Here is an 18137-nt window from a genome sequence, read left to right on the forward strand (position 1 = left end):
TTGAGACCTTCCCTATGGGGAGTAAGATGGAAAATTTCACCTAAGTCAATGATTCAATTTTAAGTATAACATCAAGAGCCATTGATGCATCTAGGCTCAAATCAACAGTGAATATCAAGACATCTACAACACGTCACAATAATCTCACTTGGTGGAGACTCAACTAATTGAGCTCCTCAATCTTCACACTACTTTGAGGGTCAAATTTAGCAATGGATTTATCCTTTTTCCATTGAAAAATGCAACAATCTTTCTTAAAATGGTCTTTCTTGTGGCAATGATAGCAATCCACATTTTGCAGGTCACGTAGACAACTTTTCCTATGAGCATTCTTGCCATCTTGTGACCAACTTCCCCAACTACAATTGCGACCTCTTTACTTGGCATGACCATCACCTAGCATATATACATCACCATGTCCAATCGTGTCAAGAGATTGATATCTAATCTCTTGCATGAGAAAAGCACTAGTAACATCATTGAAAACAAACTTTTCCCTTGGGAGCAGAGTTACTAATGGCATGTTAAATGTGTCCCACCATGATGAAGGCAAAGAATATAGCAAGAAAATGGCTTTCATTTCATCATCAAAATTGAGTCCCTTAGATGTTAAGCTGTAAAAACAAGCTATTAAGCTCATTCAAGTGTGAACTAACACTACTGCCCTCTTTCATATTCAAACGCATAAGCTTTTTCATAAGAAAAATTTTATTCAAGACACTCTTGCCATCCCAATCTGGAGCATAATGGTAAAGAAAATAGTCTCAGCTAGGTGTAAGCAAATGGTCACCAGATCATGAGCATCAATCTCTTCCAACTTCCCAATGATCATCAATGTAAACACTCTCTTTACGCTCTTTTAATGGTGTTGCAAGGTTCTTATTGACCAAAACGTCAAGAATACATTGCTCCCATGTGGTGAAGTTTGTGCCATCAAAATAGTACTCTTCTTCCTTCTTAGAAGTTCCATCCATAAGTGACAAGATCAAATGCAAAAGAGTGAGACTAACAATTTATAGAAATTTCTTTATGAAAACTTTAGCAAACTATCTTCTATATAGAGTTCAAAATCTCAAGAGAAACTCAACGAAAACAATGCATAAACCATAAAAAAGTGTTGAAAGGGCATCAATTGACATATACTCCTCAAAGAAACGATAAAAAGACTACCAACTTGGTGTCAAAGCACATATACCCTTTTATACATATCCTATGGCAAGGCCACAAATGGGGATCACTTGCAACCTAATCCACCTCACTGTGGGTAACCCAGCCCGTAGTACTTGGCTTCAAATATAGAGAAACGATGACCCATAGTCATAAAAAGAGCTCTTTTGGACTGAGTCTCAAAAACCATGGGGACTACCAAAATAGGTCAAAATTGTCTTTTGTGTACATTGGCAGTATCTACAACACAACATACATAGATTGTAACATGCACTACTAAGTGCAGAGCATGCACTCAAACAAGCACCAACAATGTGCAAGCAAGAATCATAGAATACAGAGAGTAAAATGCTCTCAACAAGTGCCAACAACTGTGCAAGCAAGAATTACAGAATGCGGGGAGTATAAATTTCTTCAAAGGGGAATAAAACCCTAGGATACCTATAGAAAATACCCTCGGCACGACAAAGAAGCTACAACAACAATGAAAACCAAAATCTAGTCTAAGACTATGCGCTCATGCACACACAAATTTCAAATCTTTCTCTCTCTCTTACCTACTCTGAGCTCTCAACAAGATATTTGCTTTGAGCTCTGTCCCCACTTGTAGAGTGCATGGTGCATCTGAAGTGCAAAGGAGAAGAAGAGCAGACACACAAAGTTGGAGGAGCATAGTGAGGATAACAATGCCTCACAACTCCTTCTTCTATTATTATTAATGAATAAGGTTAATGTGAGGTGATGGGTTAGTAATGGGCGTGGGTGTCCAGCCAACTGTTCTGAACCCCAACAAAAGAATCAACCTTACCAACAAACAATCACTCAAAATTACCTAAGCTACAGGACCTTGCTATATGAGCTTTCGTCTTTATTTTAGATACCATGAAAAGTGTAAATTTCACAATTAATATATCATGAGATTAAAATTCATAGACTTCAATGGAGTTAACAAAATATCTCAAAATAAGTTTCCCCACTCACATAGTTGCTTGAGTATTACAGAACCAAATAGAATACAACCCCTACTAGAATCTTAACTCAAGATTATGAAAACAGAGTAACACATATCTTGAGTGATTTTAAAGAACACTTTGCTATGTAAATAAATAGTAATTTTACCATTACTATAATATTAACTTCGGAAAATGAAAAGAGAGTAACACATTTCTTGAGTGATTTTAAAGAACCCTTTGCTATGTAAATCAATAAGTAATTTTACCATTACTAGAATATTAACACATATCTCGAGCGATTTTAAAGAACCCTTTGCTATGTAAATAAATAAGTAATTTTACGATTACTAGAATATTAACTTGGGATGATGAAAAGAGAGTAACACATATCTCAGTGATTTTAAAGAACCCTTTGCTATGTAAATAACTAGTAATTTACCATTCTTAGAATATTAGCTTGGGATGATTAAAAGAGAGTAACACATATCTCGAGTGATTTTAAAGAACCCTTTGCTATGTAAATAAATAAGTAATTTTACCATTACTACAATATTAACTTGGGATGATGAAAAGAGAGTAAGACATATCTCGAGTGATTTTAAAGAACCCTTTGCTATGTAAATAAATAAGTAATTATTTTACGATTACTACAATATTAACTTGGGATGATGAAAAGAGAGTAACACATATCTCGAGTGATTTTAAAGAACCCTTTGTTATGTAAATAAATAAGTAATTTTACCATTACTACAATATTAACTTGGGATGATGAAAAGAGAGTAACACATATCTCGAGTGATTTTAAAGAACCTTTTGCTATGTAAATAAATAAGTAATTTTACCATTACTAGAATATTAACTTGGGATGATGAAAAGAAAGTAACACATATCTCAAATGATTTTAAAGAACCCTTTGCTACGTAAATAAATAGTAAGTTTACCATTACTAAAATATTAACTTGGGATGATGAAAAGAGAGTAACACATATCTCAAGTGATTTTAAAGAGCCCTTTGCTATCTAAATGAATAAGTAATTTTACCATTACTAGAATATTAACTTGGGATGATGACAAGAGAGTAACACATATCTCAAGTGATTTTAAAGAACCCTTTGCTATGTAAATAAATAAGTAATTTTACCATTGCTAGAATATTAACTTGGGATGATGAAAAGAGAGTAACACATATCGCGAGTGATTTTAAAGAACCCTTTGCTATGTAAATAGATAAGTAATTTTACCATTACTAGAATATTAACTTGGGATGATGAAAAGAAACTAACACATATCTCAAGTGATTTTAAAGAACCCTTTGCTATGTAAATAAATAGTAATTTTTCTATTCTTAGAATACTTACTTGGGATGATGAAAAGAGAATAACTAACACAAATCTCAAGTGATTTTAAAGAACCCTTTGCTATCTAAATAAATAAGTAATTTTATCACTACTAGAATATTATTTCATGAATGTCTGTGACTTGAGCTGAACTATTTCACAAAGTCTGTGACTTGAGCTGAATGTCTGTGACTTGAGCTGAACTATTTCACAAAGTGTATAAGGGTAGTAAAGTGAGGGTCAATTTAGTTCAAGCATACATACCAAGGCACACAATTCATCTTGACTATACTAATAGTAATTTTGCACTCTCTCTCTCTCTCTCTCTCTCTCTCTCTCTCAAAATATCTAAGTGTAGCATATGAGTTCACTTGAAGGAGTGGGGGTTTTTATGCTATAAAGAGCTACATGTACAAGAGGGGTTAAAAAATGAAAGTTTAAAAAACAGTTGTACATGTTATGAAGGAAATCAAGGGGTCTTTTAATTCATAGTGAAGTTTGTGTGTAAAGGATTTTTTTGGTACCTCTTGCATGCACGTGATGCGGGCCTTTTTGAAAGGTGGACGGAGCGAAACATGGCATTGCAATATTTTAATTCACATTTTAAATATGTCCTTGGTCATTTGCAATTGTGGGCATGGGTGCAATGATAGGATTTGATGTCCATTTGTCCTTCTTAAAACATTCTTTTTGTCGTACGAAGGGAAAAATTTCATGGATTTGTCATTAGAAAGGTTTGTTTAAAAATTATATTTTTATAGGGAATGAGTAAAATGGGCTTCCAATGGAAGTGTAGTACATTAAGATGCTCGTTTATTTAGAGAGCACACATATGCTATGGCATTGAATGGGAAAAGTAGTATGTAAAACAAGGGTGTCTTCTAGTCTTTTTGTATTTCCAAAAGTGTAGTGGAAAATGTTTAGGCCTCTACAAATTCAACTTATATGAAATTCTCCAATGTTCCTCACCTAACACACTGCCTAAACTTTTTATTTTCTTGGCCATAATATTGAAAATTGATTTGTAATTGTGTGATACTCCATCGTTAAAAGGACAAAATGAAATTATGCTCTTCCCTAGTATTGCCGACGGTCAACGGTCAAAGGTCTCTCTCTCTCTCTCTCTCTCTCTCTCTCTCTCTCTCTCTCTCTGTGCAGCTTGCAGTCTCTCCCTCTCTGAGCGAGCTGAGTACCGTGGGCTGCAGGCTACACTGGCCTAAGGTTGCCCGGTTGAAAGAGGACTCAACACTTGGCAAGGAGGAGGGACCGAAATCCCCCGCCCCCCCCCCCCAAAATTATAATAGTATAGATATAGATACTATTTTTCGGTGTTTGTCTTTTGAAAGAATAGGGAGCCCTTCAAATCCTAACACTTCATGGATGATGGAGTCACTTGTGTGTATTTACTTGATTGGAATGGTGTTTGGTTCAATGTTTATTGTGACATTAATTGGCGTGGTGAAGGTTTGTGAGTGGCTTAGTGGTATAGCCTACGGGCACATACACGTGGAATTGTAGGCATACCAACCAAGAAATGTATGCAAAAGAATTGTGGAGGAAGGAAAGGGACATACAGTAATGCTATTAAATATATGGTGACAAAACCTCCTTAGCATTAAGTTAATGGTGACAAAACCTCCTAACCCAAAAAAATAAGAAATCTTTTGTAGAAGAACAATCAAACTCTCCCAACACTCCATCGCCCCTTGAGGTTGACAAGGTTCTTTTCATGTGACTCCAAGGTACATGAAGCTCGCTCGCTCTCGTTCACAGTAAGCGTGAATATCCAATTGTTTCATGCAGAAAGATTTTGACATTCTTTCACGGAAGTCTGCTGGCCGGAGTAGTGCAGCGTAATATTGAGTGTGCATGCAAGCAAAAGCGACATGTTTTATCCCTTAATCATCTGCATGCCCAACACACACACAGAGAGTTTCCTCTCTTTTCGTGGTCTGCTGAATCGCTCCAACTTATACGTCTATTACTGCTATAAACAGGAATTAGCAGGTCCTCCTTCTCCTTCACCTTCTTCTTCTTCTTCTAGCTCGCCTTTAGATAATCCGCAGCGGCTGGGCTGCTTCAAATGCGAGTCGCAGCTGATTTGGCTGCTAGCCACCTTGGCGGCTTGTTTGCATATTTGGGTGACGCCGCCTTCACCTTCAATTAGTAGGCGGCCCCCAATTAATTTGCGTGAGGACTTGCATTATAATTATTTCTGATTTGGGTCCTCGTGATGAGGTTTGGCAGAGTCAGAGATGCATTAAATGTAGGGTTGTCAGCTGCTCGTCGTCATTGACATCTTGATAATTAAGCTGGGGCAGTAGAAAATTATTACATATATGGACACAACTTCCATGTTGGGCTTAGCTTTTGGCATCGTACTCGTCAGCTTACAGCTGCTGAGTTCCATCTCCACATGCAGGCCCATTGCCACTAATTATATCTACCACCATTATAATGTCAATAACCATACTTCTACTCGGACTGACATTAAGGTGAATAACCATGACACGAGTGGCCGTGCAGCCTCTTATAACGGCGACATTATAAATAACCATACCAATGACGTCTCCACTACTTTGGATGATGATGGTCATTCCAACCAGCAGCCTCCTCCTGCAGGCCATCACATGCAGAGGCACTATGTTGCTCCAATAGTGCCAGCATTATTCGCTTTTGGGGACTCAACTGTGGATGCAGGTAATAACAATCATCTCACTACCATCTCCCGAAGCGACTTTTCACCGTATGGTCGAGACCTTCCTGACAAAAGGCCCTCAGGGCGGTTTTGTAACGGCAAGCTTGTCATCGACTATGTGGGTATGCCATTTCTTCCTTTCACCTCAGGTTGATCTTCTTTCTTTCTATAAATTGCATGTATCACAAAATATTTCTTCTTTCTAAAGCAGAACTAAACATGCTGATAAGGGGGGGAAAAAAGGGAGGTCTTGAAGAGATGCATGGGCAAGGTTGATTTTTATGGGCACCCAGCTTGCCCTTCTCTTGCAAGCCCTTCAAGTTGGGCAGACCAACATTTTGTTACCCAATCAAACTAGCAAAATACCCAAAACATCGGGTAAAATACCCACCAATGATCAACTTTGCATTTGTGCATGGGCCTTACAAGTTTGTGAATTGCGCAAGGTGCAAGGTAAGAAGCCCATAGATGGAAAACCTCTTGTTCAAGGTAAATATTAACGAATTTGCAAAACATATTTATATTGGGAATCTAGCAAGATCCCTTTGTTTCAAGGGAAGGAAAAGATGAAGTAAAAAAAGTCTTTCCCATTTCAGTTTTACAGAAATAGCCTTTGGGCAGGAGATGTGCATAAGGCATTTTCAAAATTTCCATTTACTTAGGGTAGAGGCGCCGGTTGTGGTACGGACCCCTAGAAACAAGACAAATAAGGCCCTTTTATATTACGCTTGATGATCAAAAAAGGCACGAAAAAGAGAAGCCCAAACGGCTAGCTGATTTGAAATAACGCCATTCCATTGGCCAATGCATGGGCTCACCCCTCCGTGGGTGCATTTTACCTCTTTTGGCCTTGGTTGGTGTTCTTATTCATGCCAATTTTTGATACACTGGATTCCGAAAATCGCGGCGCGACTACCAGTTCTCATACCCGACCAATCCCAAATTATTTCTCCTGAAAGCTTGTGAAAAGGCGATTAAAATGAGATACGGTAGAGAGAGATTCAAGCTTGGAGGAGAGAGATTCAAGCTCCCCAAGTTACCCGTCCCCCTAGTGGCTCCTCTACCCTTGAAGCTAGAGGGCTCCTGCATAGATCCTTTAAAGGTGCTATCGAGGGACCCTAAACCAAAAGAGTTGGAGCCTCATAGGCGTGCTCAAACATGAAGGCCCATTCAAATGTAGGGGTCCTTCAACCATCCCCTGCAAAAGAGAAACGCTTTTACAACTTGGTGCAGGAGTTAATCAACAAGTCAAAAAGGGGGTATGAAGTCTAAATTTTGTTGTGCGGTAGACTTGTTACTTGCATTTAAAGGGCATATAGGCACACATTAAATATTTTAAAGGGCCCTTCCATGCTAGGTTAGTTTAATGGGTCTATGGAAGAGCTCTCTCAGAGAGGAAAGGATGCCCTTTAGAAAGGGCACACACGGGAGGACATCTTCCCAAAAAATTAAGTACAAGGTGATTACAAACTAAAGCACTGAACCGGAGCGGTCTCACGTGTCAAAGACTTTTTTGCTGCCACTAAAAAGTATTCAATTTTTTATGTAAAGTTTGCCACATTTTGTCATGCATCTTGTTTACAAGGTAGACAAAGAGAGATGCTCAATCCTTGCCGTCTACCATGCGCTGCTCCGATAAGCAAGCTTCAGCTCAGATTTAAAAAATTCCATAAATTCCCAAATTGCCCTTTAAATTTTCCAAAATGCCTAAAATACCCTTGGTTGTGAGATTAAATATCTCCAAAGATAAAAAAAAGTTGTAGCTTTTCATAAGAAGAAGAAGAAGAAGAGAATTTTTAATGCCATTGGGAAGCAAACAAGATCTGATGAATGGAACAAGACCTTGAGCACTGCTTTGACTAACATGCTAGGGTAAAAAAGCGGACTCCTCCCTTGCCTTGTGGTGGCTCCCCTATATATCAACCGATGTAGTTATGTCCCATTATAGTTGTCATGGCTCGTCACGAGCATGTTAGAAAATTGTAATTTTTCTAGTTGTGTTAATATAATCCACTCACCATTTTGATTTTTGCAAAAAAACAAACAAACAAACATTGAAGCGTTTTTAGAATTGAATTGATGGTCTATTCTCCTTGAAGGTCAAGCTCTCTACCTATCCATTCTTCACTCCTTCTTCACCATTGGAGTCTGTCGTGGAGGAAAAGGGGGTCAGAGTGGGCTGCAAGAAGAGTTGTTGTTGACAGAGTGGGCTGCAAGAAGAAGCCAAAAATAAGGGAGGTTTCTAGCAAAGAGAGGGCACCCAACGTTGAGGGCATGGAACCGTGAAGATTGCAAAATCGAGGAGCCTCAAGTGTTCTGTCTCTCTCTCATTCAGCATGTAGCACAAGAGCTTCCGCCCCGCCCCCGCCCCCAACAACACATGAGAGGAGGTGGTGAAGGTCTATACACAGTGGAGGTGATCCATGCACATGCAGGGCCGACACAAACAAATAGAGTTCGCAAGTGTTCTTTCTCTCTCGTTCAACTTGCAACACAGGAGCTCTCTCTCTCTCTCTCTCTCTCTCTCTCTCTCTCTCTCTCTGCCTGCCTGCTTGGAGGAGCGACTTGATTGTGCTCGCCTGAAATAAAGGAGGTGGCCTTCAAATTGAAGGCCCTCACCCATTAACCTTCAAGCCAAGTTTGAACTTCATCAGTCAGATCCACAAAAAACAGCCCACAGCTTTCCTCCTCTAGGCTGCCATGCATATGACTGCAGACCTGCCACTTGAATCTTGGCTCATTGAGGAGGCGATGTTGTGACAGCGCAAAAGGTGATGAGTCATGCATGACGCGAGAGCCCAGCTCACCTACACTATTGTAATTTGTTTCTGCGACTGGGATTTTGGGGACTTGGGAATGAAGTTGGGATTCTTGAGCAATGGGGACAACACTGCAATCCAATGGGGCCTTGAGAGCACATGAGATTGTTAATTAGTCTAGGAATCAGCACTGATAGTGCTTCACTTGCAAGTTGCAATCCACTGGCCACCGCATCTTCGCCCTCTCACATGGCATGGATGCAAACTGGAGCGTGCAAAATTCACACAGAATCGGCTGACTGTCTGAGCCGCTGAGGGAACTTAGAAGCCTCTCTCTCTCTCTCTCTCTCTCTCTCTCTCTCTCTACCTACCATGAGATGTAACTTTGGTCCCAAAGGTCATATTTGACCTTTGAGGACAATAATAAACTCTCTCTCTCTCTCTCTCTCTCTCTCTCTCTCTCATTGTCCGCCTGCGCGATCATCGGGTTGTAGGCAACACTTTTCAAACTAAGGAGCAAGCGCCACATGTCCCTCGAGGGGGGCATAATACCTCCCCCCATTATATATAGTATAGATATAGATAGATATTTACACTATGTTTTTTTTTTCCATACTCACAATTGTAAGTGGAGATGATATATTAACTTAGAAAAGAATGTACAATGAGCCTCAAACACTAACACTACATGCACCATGCACCTTGAGTCAACAACAATTCCATAAAGAGGACTATACAATTCATCACCATGATATCATATTCTTTCCTTAGCTAGCAGCTTTCGTCGTAGATCAATGGTATGCTCTCCCATGGTTTAATAATATAAACAAAGACTGATCAAAGGGAGTTTAGTTGGGAAAGAGAATGTTTCATCTTCGAAACTGCATCATGTCTCTTTTTATCTATCTTTGATGTGCTATAATCTAATAGCCGATTGCATGCGGCCATTTCTCATCTTGTTATCTTCACATGCTACTTTTCCTCTCTTTCTCATCTTTTTTCTTTTGTTTTTGCAAAACTCACAATTGTGAGTGATTGTATTATAAAGTCATCAAAAGAAATACAAATCAGCCTCAAGCTCAGGCCGAGCCTTGAGGGACAAAGGGTTACCACCGAGCTTAGTTACAAGTACTTGTAGCTAACTATTACGTTGGTCGGATGGCGAGATTTTTCATAAGCCAATCATCCCAGGTATACCTTGTGCTTACCACATATAGGTGGGCATCTTAATGTACTCCCCTCCATTGCCAGATATCCTATTTTACTCCCTTTCCTATAGAAGAGAAATGTTTTACCAAGTCTCTCTAGCGATAGACTCATAATACTTTTGACCTCTGCACAACAAAAAAAGCCTTAGAAATGGGAGATGAGCATCAAATCCTATCACGGTCACATAAGCTGAACTCCCATTCATCAACATGCTATCTTAAATTTTTAATATTTCTTATGCTTGTTTATGTTTGTTGCTTCTTTTTTTTATTTTTATGATTGTTCGCGTCTGCCATTTTGTGTGCTAGAGTGTAATCCTATCATATGTATGCATAAGTAGAGAAAGGGATATGCGATAGTTGGGCCTAAGATAGTACCATTTATTCCGTTTGGGGTGTACTTGCCAAACTCTACTTGAATTGAGTGCTTTCCAAGATAGAGAAAGTATCGCATCATATGTATGCATAAGTAGCAGTGTTCGGGAAAAATGCATCTCAACTTAATATCATGCCGTTTTCAATTTCAAAAATGCCGGTTGAGGGCAAGGGGAAAAGGAGAAATTCCGCCCCAAAATAGACAAAAGTAGTGTAAAAACCCAAAAAAATAACCTAATTTTTTGAGATTTCCTCCAAACAAAATCAAGGGAAGGAAGTTTGTATGTTTGAAAACATGATTTTTCCCGAACACTGATAAGTAGGGAAAAGGATGTGCAATGGTAGTTGGGCCTAAGATAGTACCCTTTACCCCTTTTGGTGTGTACTTGCAAAACTCTACTTGAATTGAGTCCTTTTCAAGCCATCTTAGATCTATGCATATGGTACCACCTTGTGGAGTGTTGTTTTCAATGCTGTCTCTGAGAAACCCCCCCCCCCCCCCCCCCCCCCCCCCCCCCCCCCAAAAAAAAAAAAAAAAAAAAAAAATTCACCACTGCCACCACCTAGATTGACAAGGTTATTTTGCCTTGATCTTTACCTGGAATTTAAATCAATACTTGTTCCTTTTATAACTGTCGAGGCTGTAGAACTTCATCTCAAAACGAGGGAGCATAATGAATGATCATTTGTTGTTTGTTTGCAGCTGAAAAGCTAGGCCTTCAGCCAAGGATGGTAGCCTATCTAGATACTAAAAGTGACATTAGAACAAGGCTTGGTTGCCCCAACATGCCTCTTCACTTGGAAGTAAGCTTTGGCTCGGCCTCCTCTGGCTTCCTTGATAGCACTGCTACACATTTTGTAAGTTCACACTGGTACCCAACCACATTTTTATTGAATAAAGGCATGTAGAACTTGGTAATTAAATCTTATGTAGATCATTTTTGCATCCAGTTTTTCAAAAGTGCAAAAAGAAAATGTATTTTTTTTTTCCATACTCACAATTGTGAATGGTAGAGTTAAATTATTTCGGAAATGAATATTGAACAATAAGCCTCAGGCACTATGTGCGTTGAAGAGCCAAAAGATCCAAAAGGGTGTAGACCTTTGTCTTTTCAAAGCCACTTACACAATTCCCATTCAAGATGTGTTTCGTCCACAATTTCCTTAACGCTAGGTTGGTAAGTAAAGGAAATATTTTGTCCATTAAATGAAGAAACATTCTAAAAGTTTTACAAGAGGTTTACATAGATTGAGGGCTGACGTTTTTACTTCAAAAAATTTGTAACAATTAGACTGTGGATGCCAATTTTTTCTAGAACATTGAATACTATCCTATAGCACTCTAAAGTGCAACTAAGAAATTTGCAAACAAAAGTGTATTGGGCCCAAGTGCTCAAATTCGTTATGAGAAACTTGAAACACTTAAATATAAAAAAATATGAGAAGAAATTGAACACATTGAAGGAATTTATACAAGATTTCTCCACATTTTGTAGGTTTTATTACCTTCTAATTGAAATTTTAGAGGTACATTTCAACTTTCAAATTTGGTGGTAATACACTACACCTAGGTTTTCTTTTAGCACTGATTTTTTCCTTGCATCTCAATTGCACTTGAAAATAAAATCTCAAAGCCTTTCCATTGTATCAATCATATGGCACCCTAACAAGTCTAATTCCAACTTTGCAATAGTATTATGTAATTGTTGTGTAATGTAACACAAAGTTTATGTAATTGTCTAAGTATCATTAAGTATATTCAACTACAAGAATCAAGTAGCTCAATAAGTGCACACATGCAACTTTATGCTAAGAACAACAAGGTACGTACACAAAGGTATAACAAGAGATAGACTATATCTGTGTGTTACGTCTCTTTGTATGGTAGCCATATACTTGTAAAAACTATATATGTAGTATAAACTTGGTACAGAAATAGTGTTGATGAATGACTATCCATGCTAGCCTCGATGTTCTAGACATAGCTCTACATACATATTGACAAGCAAAGTCTCTACATGCATACTAGACATTAGTTTTCATGTTTTCTCTAGTAGTACGTTTACAATTGAAGAAACTGTATTTTTGCAGAATGCATTATCGTTAAGGAAGCAAGTTGACCATTTTAAAGAATACAGGCAAAGACTAGTTGAAGAAATAGGAGAAGAAGATGTTATGGAGATATTGGAAAATGCCATCTTCATCATAAGCACGGGCACCAATGACTATGTAAATAATTACTTCGTTAACCCATACTTGAGATCCAAATATAGCCTTGCTCAATTCCAAACCCTCATTCTCGGCCTTTGCGCTCAACTCATCAAGGTGGACGAAATTATCACCACATAACCCTTCTCCTCAGGTTTTTTTCATGTCGACTCATGTTTTGTGATTATGCTCAATCTCTAAGTTTGTAAAGTGCACTTAACTAGTAGTTAGTCAATATACTATGTGCAAAATCCGAAACACACTATGTCAATGTTAACCCACTTCCAACTTAAAGCATGCTTGGTGAGCTTAAAGATTGCTTGCAATTGAGGAAGTTGATCCAATGGATGGCTCTATACATGCAAAAAAAATTGTAACATGGCTAGGCTTGTCCCTAGTCACAACAAAACTTCTGCATACATGAGGACTAGATTGTGCACGAAACTAGTATCTCTTCTAAGAAATTTTGTGATTTCAACCACAAAACCTAAGAGTGGAGAAATCGGTTACCAACAAGTACCTTGTTTTTTTTTGTCCTAAAAATAGAGCAGAAAACATTAGTGCTTTCAATTGAAAAGAAATTTTCAAAGGTATTCTAACATTTAGTGTATGATGACAGGACATTCATGGGCTAGGAGCTAGAAGAGTGGGTGTGGTTTCCTTGCCACCCATTGGGTGCTTGCCTGCAATAAGGACAATTTACAGAAAAGGAAATGGTCATGGATGTGTTGAGCATCTTAATAACTACACAATGAGATTTAATCAGGAGCTACAAAGGAATGTATTCCCTCTTTTGCAAGAAAATCTAAGTGAGCTCCATGTCGCATACATGGATAGCAATAGTGCGCTTTTGGATATTGTGAACAATCCACCTAAATATGGTGAGACTTTACACCCATCTCTACCATTTGAGTTTTGAATATAGATCTCTAAGTAAGATTAGTTTAGTTGTCTGCCTTAGTTTTGAATGGGCTTCTCATTCATGGTTGTAATTTCCATCTTAATCAGGAATAAAGCAAGCTCATAAGGCCTGTTGTGGAAGTGGTAAGCTTGAGGTGGGGATTTTTTGTAATAAGTTAAGCTTGGGCACTTGCAAAGATGCAAGGCAATATGCATTTTGGGATAGCTTTCATCCAACTGATCACACAAATGAAATCCTTGCAACAAAGTTGCTGGAGCAAGTTTGGAAAGTTTTCAACCTGGATCATCCTTATGTTTATTACTATAAGAATCCTACTACAAATGTAAGCTACAAATTTTACTTTTGTGATTGGCCCATAATTAGCACATACTCAACTTACCATAGTTGTGCTTGTCACTATAATCGTATCTAGTATTACCACAATTCTTTCTATTACTAAAAACATCCTACTATAAACTAATTATTCATTCATAATTGTAATCAAGTTGTGATTATGTCTATAATAATGTCTACTTAAATGAGTCATAAATATGTCTTTGCTACTATAAGCTACAAAATTTTGCTGTTGCGATTGAGTCATAGCTAGCAAAAACAAATTACAATAAAAATCATGAACAAACAAGGAAAACAAGAGAGTGTATAATTTTTTTTCCTTTCTTTGGAATGCTTATCAAAGTAACAGCCATTGACTTAGAGTGATTCTATTTTTTATAGGTACATCACAAGGAGGAAAATGTTGCAATAATTATACACATGGAACAATGGAGGTGTAGAGTATTTCTCCTTGGAGGCCTTCTGTACATTATTCACTTAATTAAGCAATTCTTTCCAAAAATTGTTGAATTGGGATTTTAGAAGAAGTTGGGTTGGCTAGCCAAGGCTTCAACTTCAACTCGTAGCAATCATTCCTTCCTTTTAGAATCAATACTCATCATAGAATATGTGCTATTATATTTGTATGTGGGCAGGTTTTCCTTTCTCTTCTTATTACATGGAAATTTACCACCTACTCCTAACTACATGTTTTTGAAATTAAAGCCAAAACAAAAGGATGAAATTTGCGACTTTCAAATGAAGACTACTTGTCTTCATCATATGTAAAATGTGGTACTTCTATCTTTTCGATCGTGGAAAAGGTGATACTTCGTATTTTGAATTGTTGCCATCATATCTTGCTCACACTAAGTACATTCTTTTCAATAATAAAATGAGAGCCCTAGCCTTCTTTTGTTTCCAATAAATTTATCATCTCCACCTTGTTACACACATGCAAAAAATCAATGTGGTTGCTTATTGTTGGGGCTTGGATGTATAACATATCAGAGTGACATAATCTAGTGGCCATCATGTATAGGGGCTACATGAAGTAGGCAACACCAATAAAGAACACAATTATCAAACTAAACCAAATACATCTAATGAGCTAATTGAAACATGAACACTTAGCAAGCACTTTATTAAAAGGATAGTTACTAACTACTACATTTTGCACAAACGCCACATAGCCGCTTTAGTTTAGACATTTGGCTATAAAGTTGATATTGAATGTTGGCTAGCCTAGGGCTACCTTTGTAATTTGGAATGGTTGATAGATACCTCAAGGCTCGCTTCAAGCTGGAGATGCTTTGTACATTTTGTCCGGATTCTAATACATACACCCACTCACAATTGTGAGTTTGGCCAAAAAACAAAAAAGGGATACTATTACTAAGGTTTTACTAATGGCATGTGTAACTAAGTCTAAGAAACATCACAATGCTTCTCTCTGGTTCTTGAGATTTTATCTTTTATACTCTCTCAATCTCTCTCTACACAAACCATTTTGGTCTTCTATCTCATAGCACTCCAACTTTGTGTGTGTGGTTGTGTGTGTGTGTGTGTGTGTGTGTGTGTGTGTGTGTGTGTGTGTGTGTGTGTGTGTACTCTCTTATTTGGAGATTGATGGAGCTAATTTAAGTTATCTCAAATTAGCTCCATGAATCTCCAAATCAACCACAAGGCTTGAAACAAGCCTAATTGAGTTCATTTATACAACAAAAGAAAATATTTCATTGAAGTCAATACCTTTCTTTTGAGAAAACCCTTTTACTACAATCGTGGACTTGTACCTTTTCTTCCCACCTTCTTCTTCTTTCAGCTTGTACACCCATTGTTTTGCAGTGCCTGCTTACCGTTAGGCAAATCAACCAACTCCCCTGTTTGGTTGTGATGTAATGAGTCCATCTCCACTTGCATGCTTTGCATCTTTTCATATTTGGATTCGTGTTGCATAGCTTCTTAGTATGATTCCGACTCTCTAGAATCTAATATCAAGAGATGTTTGAAGGAAGGAGCGGACCTTTCTGGAGTTCTACTTTCTCTTCAAGATCTTTGGGACATATGCTGAGGCTCCTCATTTGGTTGACATTGTTGCACGTTGTCACCGCTTGCACTCCTTGAGTCTTCACCATCCTCATGCTCCATGTACTCATCACCTGTACCTTTTTCTTGTTTTCTTTTTAGGTAATCTTTGTACATATTTTGTTCTTGAAAATTACATCCCTACTCCTAAAGATCTTACCATCTTTGGGATTCCATAGGCGATATTCAAAATCCTCTTCTCCATAGCCAATGAAGAAACACGTATGGTTGGACTTTGCATCTAGCTTTTACCTTAGGCTTCTATTTATGTGCATAAAAGCCTCGCACCCAAACACTTTGAAAAATATATAATTCACTGGTTTACCTATCCATGCCTACTCTAGAACTCCCCCATCCAATGTCGTTGCGGGTGCCCGATTGATAAAGTGCACATACGTACTTACTGCTTCCGCCCAAAGCTCAAGTGGCAGTCTTGCATGTAGCCGCATTCTTCGTGCTTTCTCTATGATTGTCCTTTTCATTCTTTCCAAAATGCCATTTTGTTGAGGTGTCCTTTGGGTTGTCCTTTGCCTCGAAATGTCATTGCTAGCACAAAAGATTTCAAAAGCTTGATTGCAATATTTGCCTCCATTGTCAGATCTGAGGCATTTAAGTTTAGTACCTGCTTCATTCTCCAAAAGGCTTTCCACCTTTGAAATATGGAAAAAACTTCGGATTTATTCTTCGTTCCATAAACTCATGTTTTCCTAGTTGCATCATCTATGAATGTTACATTGTACAATGAGCAACCAACCGATGGTATACTTGCATGACTCCAAACATCCGAATGAACCAATATAGGTTCTTTATTTTTTCTTTCATTTCCTAATTTTTGAAATTTTATCCTCTTTTGTTCACCGTAACCACAATCTTCACAGAACTCTAAGTCCACTTATTTCAAACCTGGTAGAAGCTTCTTCAATTGAAGGATTTGCATTCCTCTGGCACTCATATGCCCAAACCGGTAGTGCCACACCACACTCTTGACTTCTATAGCTGTTGCACAAGTTGAAGATTGCATGTTGATAGTACACAAGTAAAGTGTACCAATTTTTTTCTCTTTTGGCAACCACCAGAGATCCCTTTGAGATCTTCCACCGTTTGTTTCCAAATGCAATGTTGTGACCTTCATCATCCAATTGTCCTTTAGAGATCAAATTTTTACAAAGAGAAGGTACGTGCTTAACATCTTCAAGCTTCCACTCATTTACATTTGCAATTTTGAAACAAACTGCACCTTTTCCGACAATTTCACAAGCTTCATTATCTCCCAAGGATACATACAAAAATTACCTTTGGTGTAAGCTTGGAAATGTTTCTTGTGTGGTGTTGCATGAAATGAAGTTCCGGAGTCTATTACTAGGAATTAGACACATTTCCTAATGAGAGAATTAGATTGTTTTGCTCTACTTTACCTACCACATTGGCCTCCGATGTTGGCTTGTTGTCTTGAAACTTTGACTCCTTCTTCTTCTTGGACAAACAATCCTTCTTGATGTGGCCCTTCTTGCCATAGTTCCAGCATTCAAGAACTGACTTTGTGCATGACTTTCTCCACCTTGAGAGATCAAGACCCTTTTGGTTTTTGAACCTCTCCTTCGAGCTTCCTCTCATTTTTGCTAACAGAGTAGCACTTGATGATTCACTTGTGCTTATCCTTCGCATCTCATTGCTTAAGAGAACAACCACCATCATCAAACTTAAGAGTCTTTGTGTCAGAGATAGAGCAACCTACAGCCATCACAAGGCTATCCCAACTATATAGTAGAGACGATAGTATAAGGAGGGCTTGCACTTCATCGTCGTCAGAATTGACCTTCATCGATCGAAGTTGACTTCTGTTGGTGTTAAAGTCATTTAGATTTTCTGTAGCTGAACTACTCTCTCCCATTTTAGATTAACAAGCGTTCATGAAAAATACCTTATTTAATGCCAATCATTTCTCATAGAGGCTATCAAGTGACTTCATCAAGTCCTCCGTGGTCTTTATCTCTAAAACGTTGAAGGCCACTGTTGACACCAAGATTAGTCGGATTGTTCTTGATGTCTTTCAATCAAGGACAATCCATGTTTCATCTGCCTAGTGGAAAATAAAGGTCCTTCTGGTAGA

General features: G+C 38.2%; 1 protein-coding gene across 1 annotated transcript; it reads left to right on the plus strand.

The window, feature by feature from the left end:
* The first annotated feature begins 5176 nt into the window (after window positions 1-5176).
* LOC147453362 (GDSL esterase/lipase At3g53100-like) lies at window positions 5177-14686 on the plus strand. Its single transcript, XM_086517117.1, has 6 exons — window positions 5177-6277; window positions 11201-11355; window positions 12589-12822; window positions 13325-13586; window positions 13714-13949; window positions 14342-14686. Exons 1-6 carry the CDS (start codon window positions 5797-5799, stop codon window positions 14480-14482), a joined length of 1509 nt encoding a protein of 502 aa, XP_086373243.1. The 5' UTR covers window positions 5177-5796; the 3' UTR covers window positions 14483-14686.
* Window positions 14687-18137: the final 3451 nt, after the last annotated feature.

This window comes from Adiantum capillus-veneris, chromosome 7, assembly GCF_014529385.1.
Source record: "Adiantum capillus-veneris isolate H3 chromosome 7, ASM1452938v2, whole genome shotgun sequence".
Classification (NCBI taxonomy): Eukaryota; Viridiplantae; Streptophyta; class Polypodiopsida; order Polypodiales; family Pteridaceae; genus Adiantum; species Adiantum capillus-veneris.

Bases quoted from the DNA above. Each gene is read 5' to 3' on its own strand.
- LOC147453362 (XM_086517117.1), top strand. From the start codon at position 5,797: ATGGACACAACTTCCATGTTGGGCTTAGCTTTTGGCATCGTACTCGTC. The intron at 11,356-12,588 runs GTAAGTTCACAC...GTATTTTTGCAG, and splicing joins ATAGCACTGCTACACATTTT to AATGCATTATCGTTAAGGAA. The intron at 13,587-13,713 runs GTGAGACTTTAC...CATCTTAATCAG, and splicing joins GAACAATCCACCTAAATATG to GAATAAAGCAAGCTCATAAG.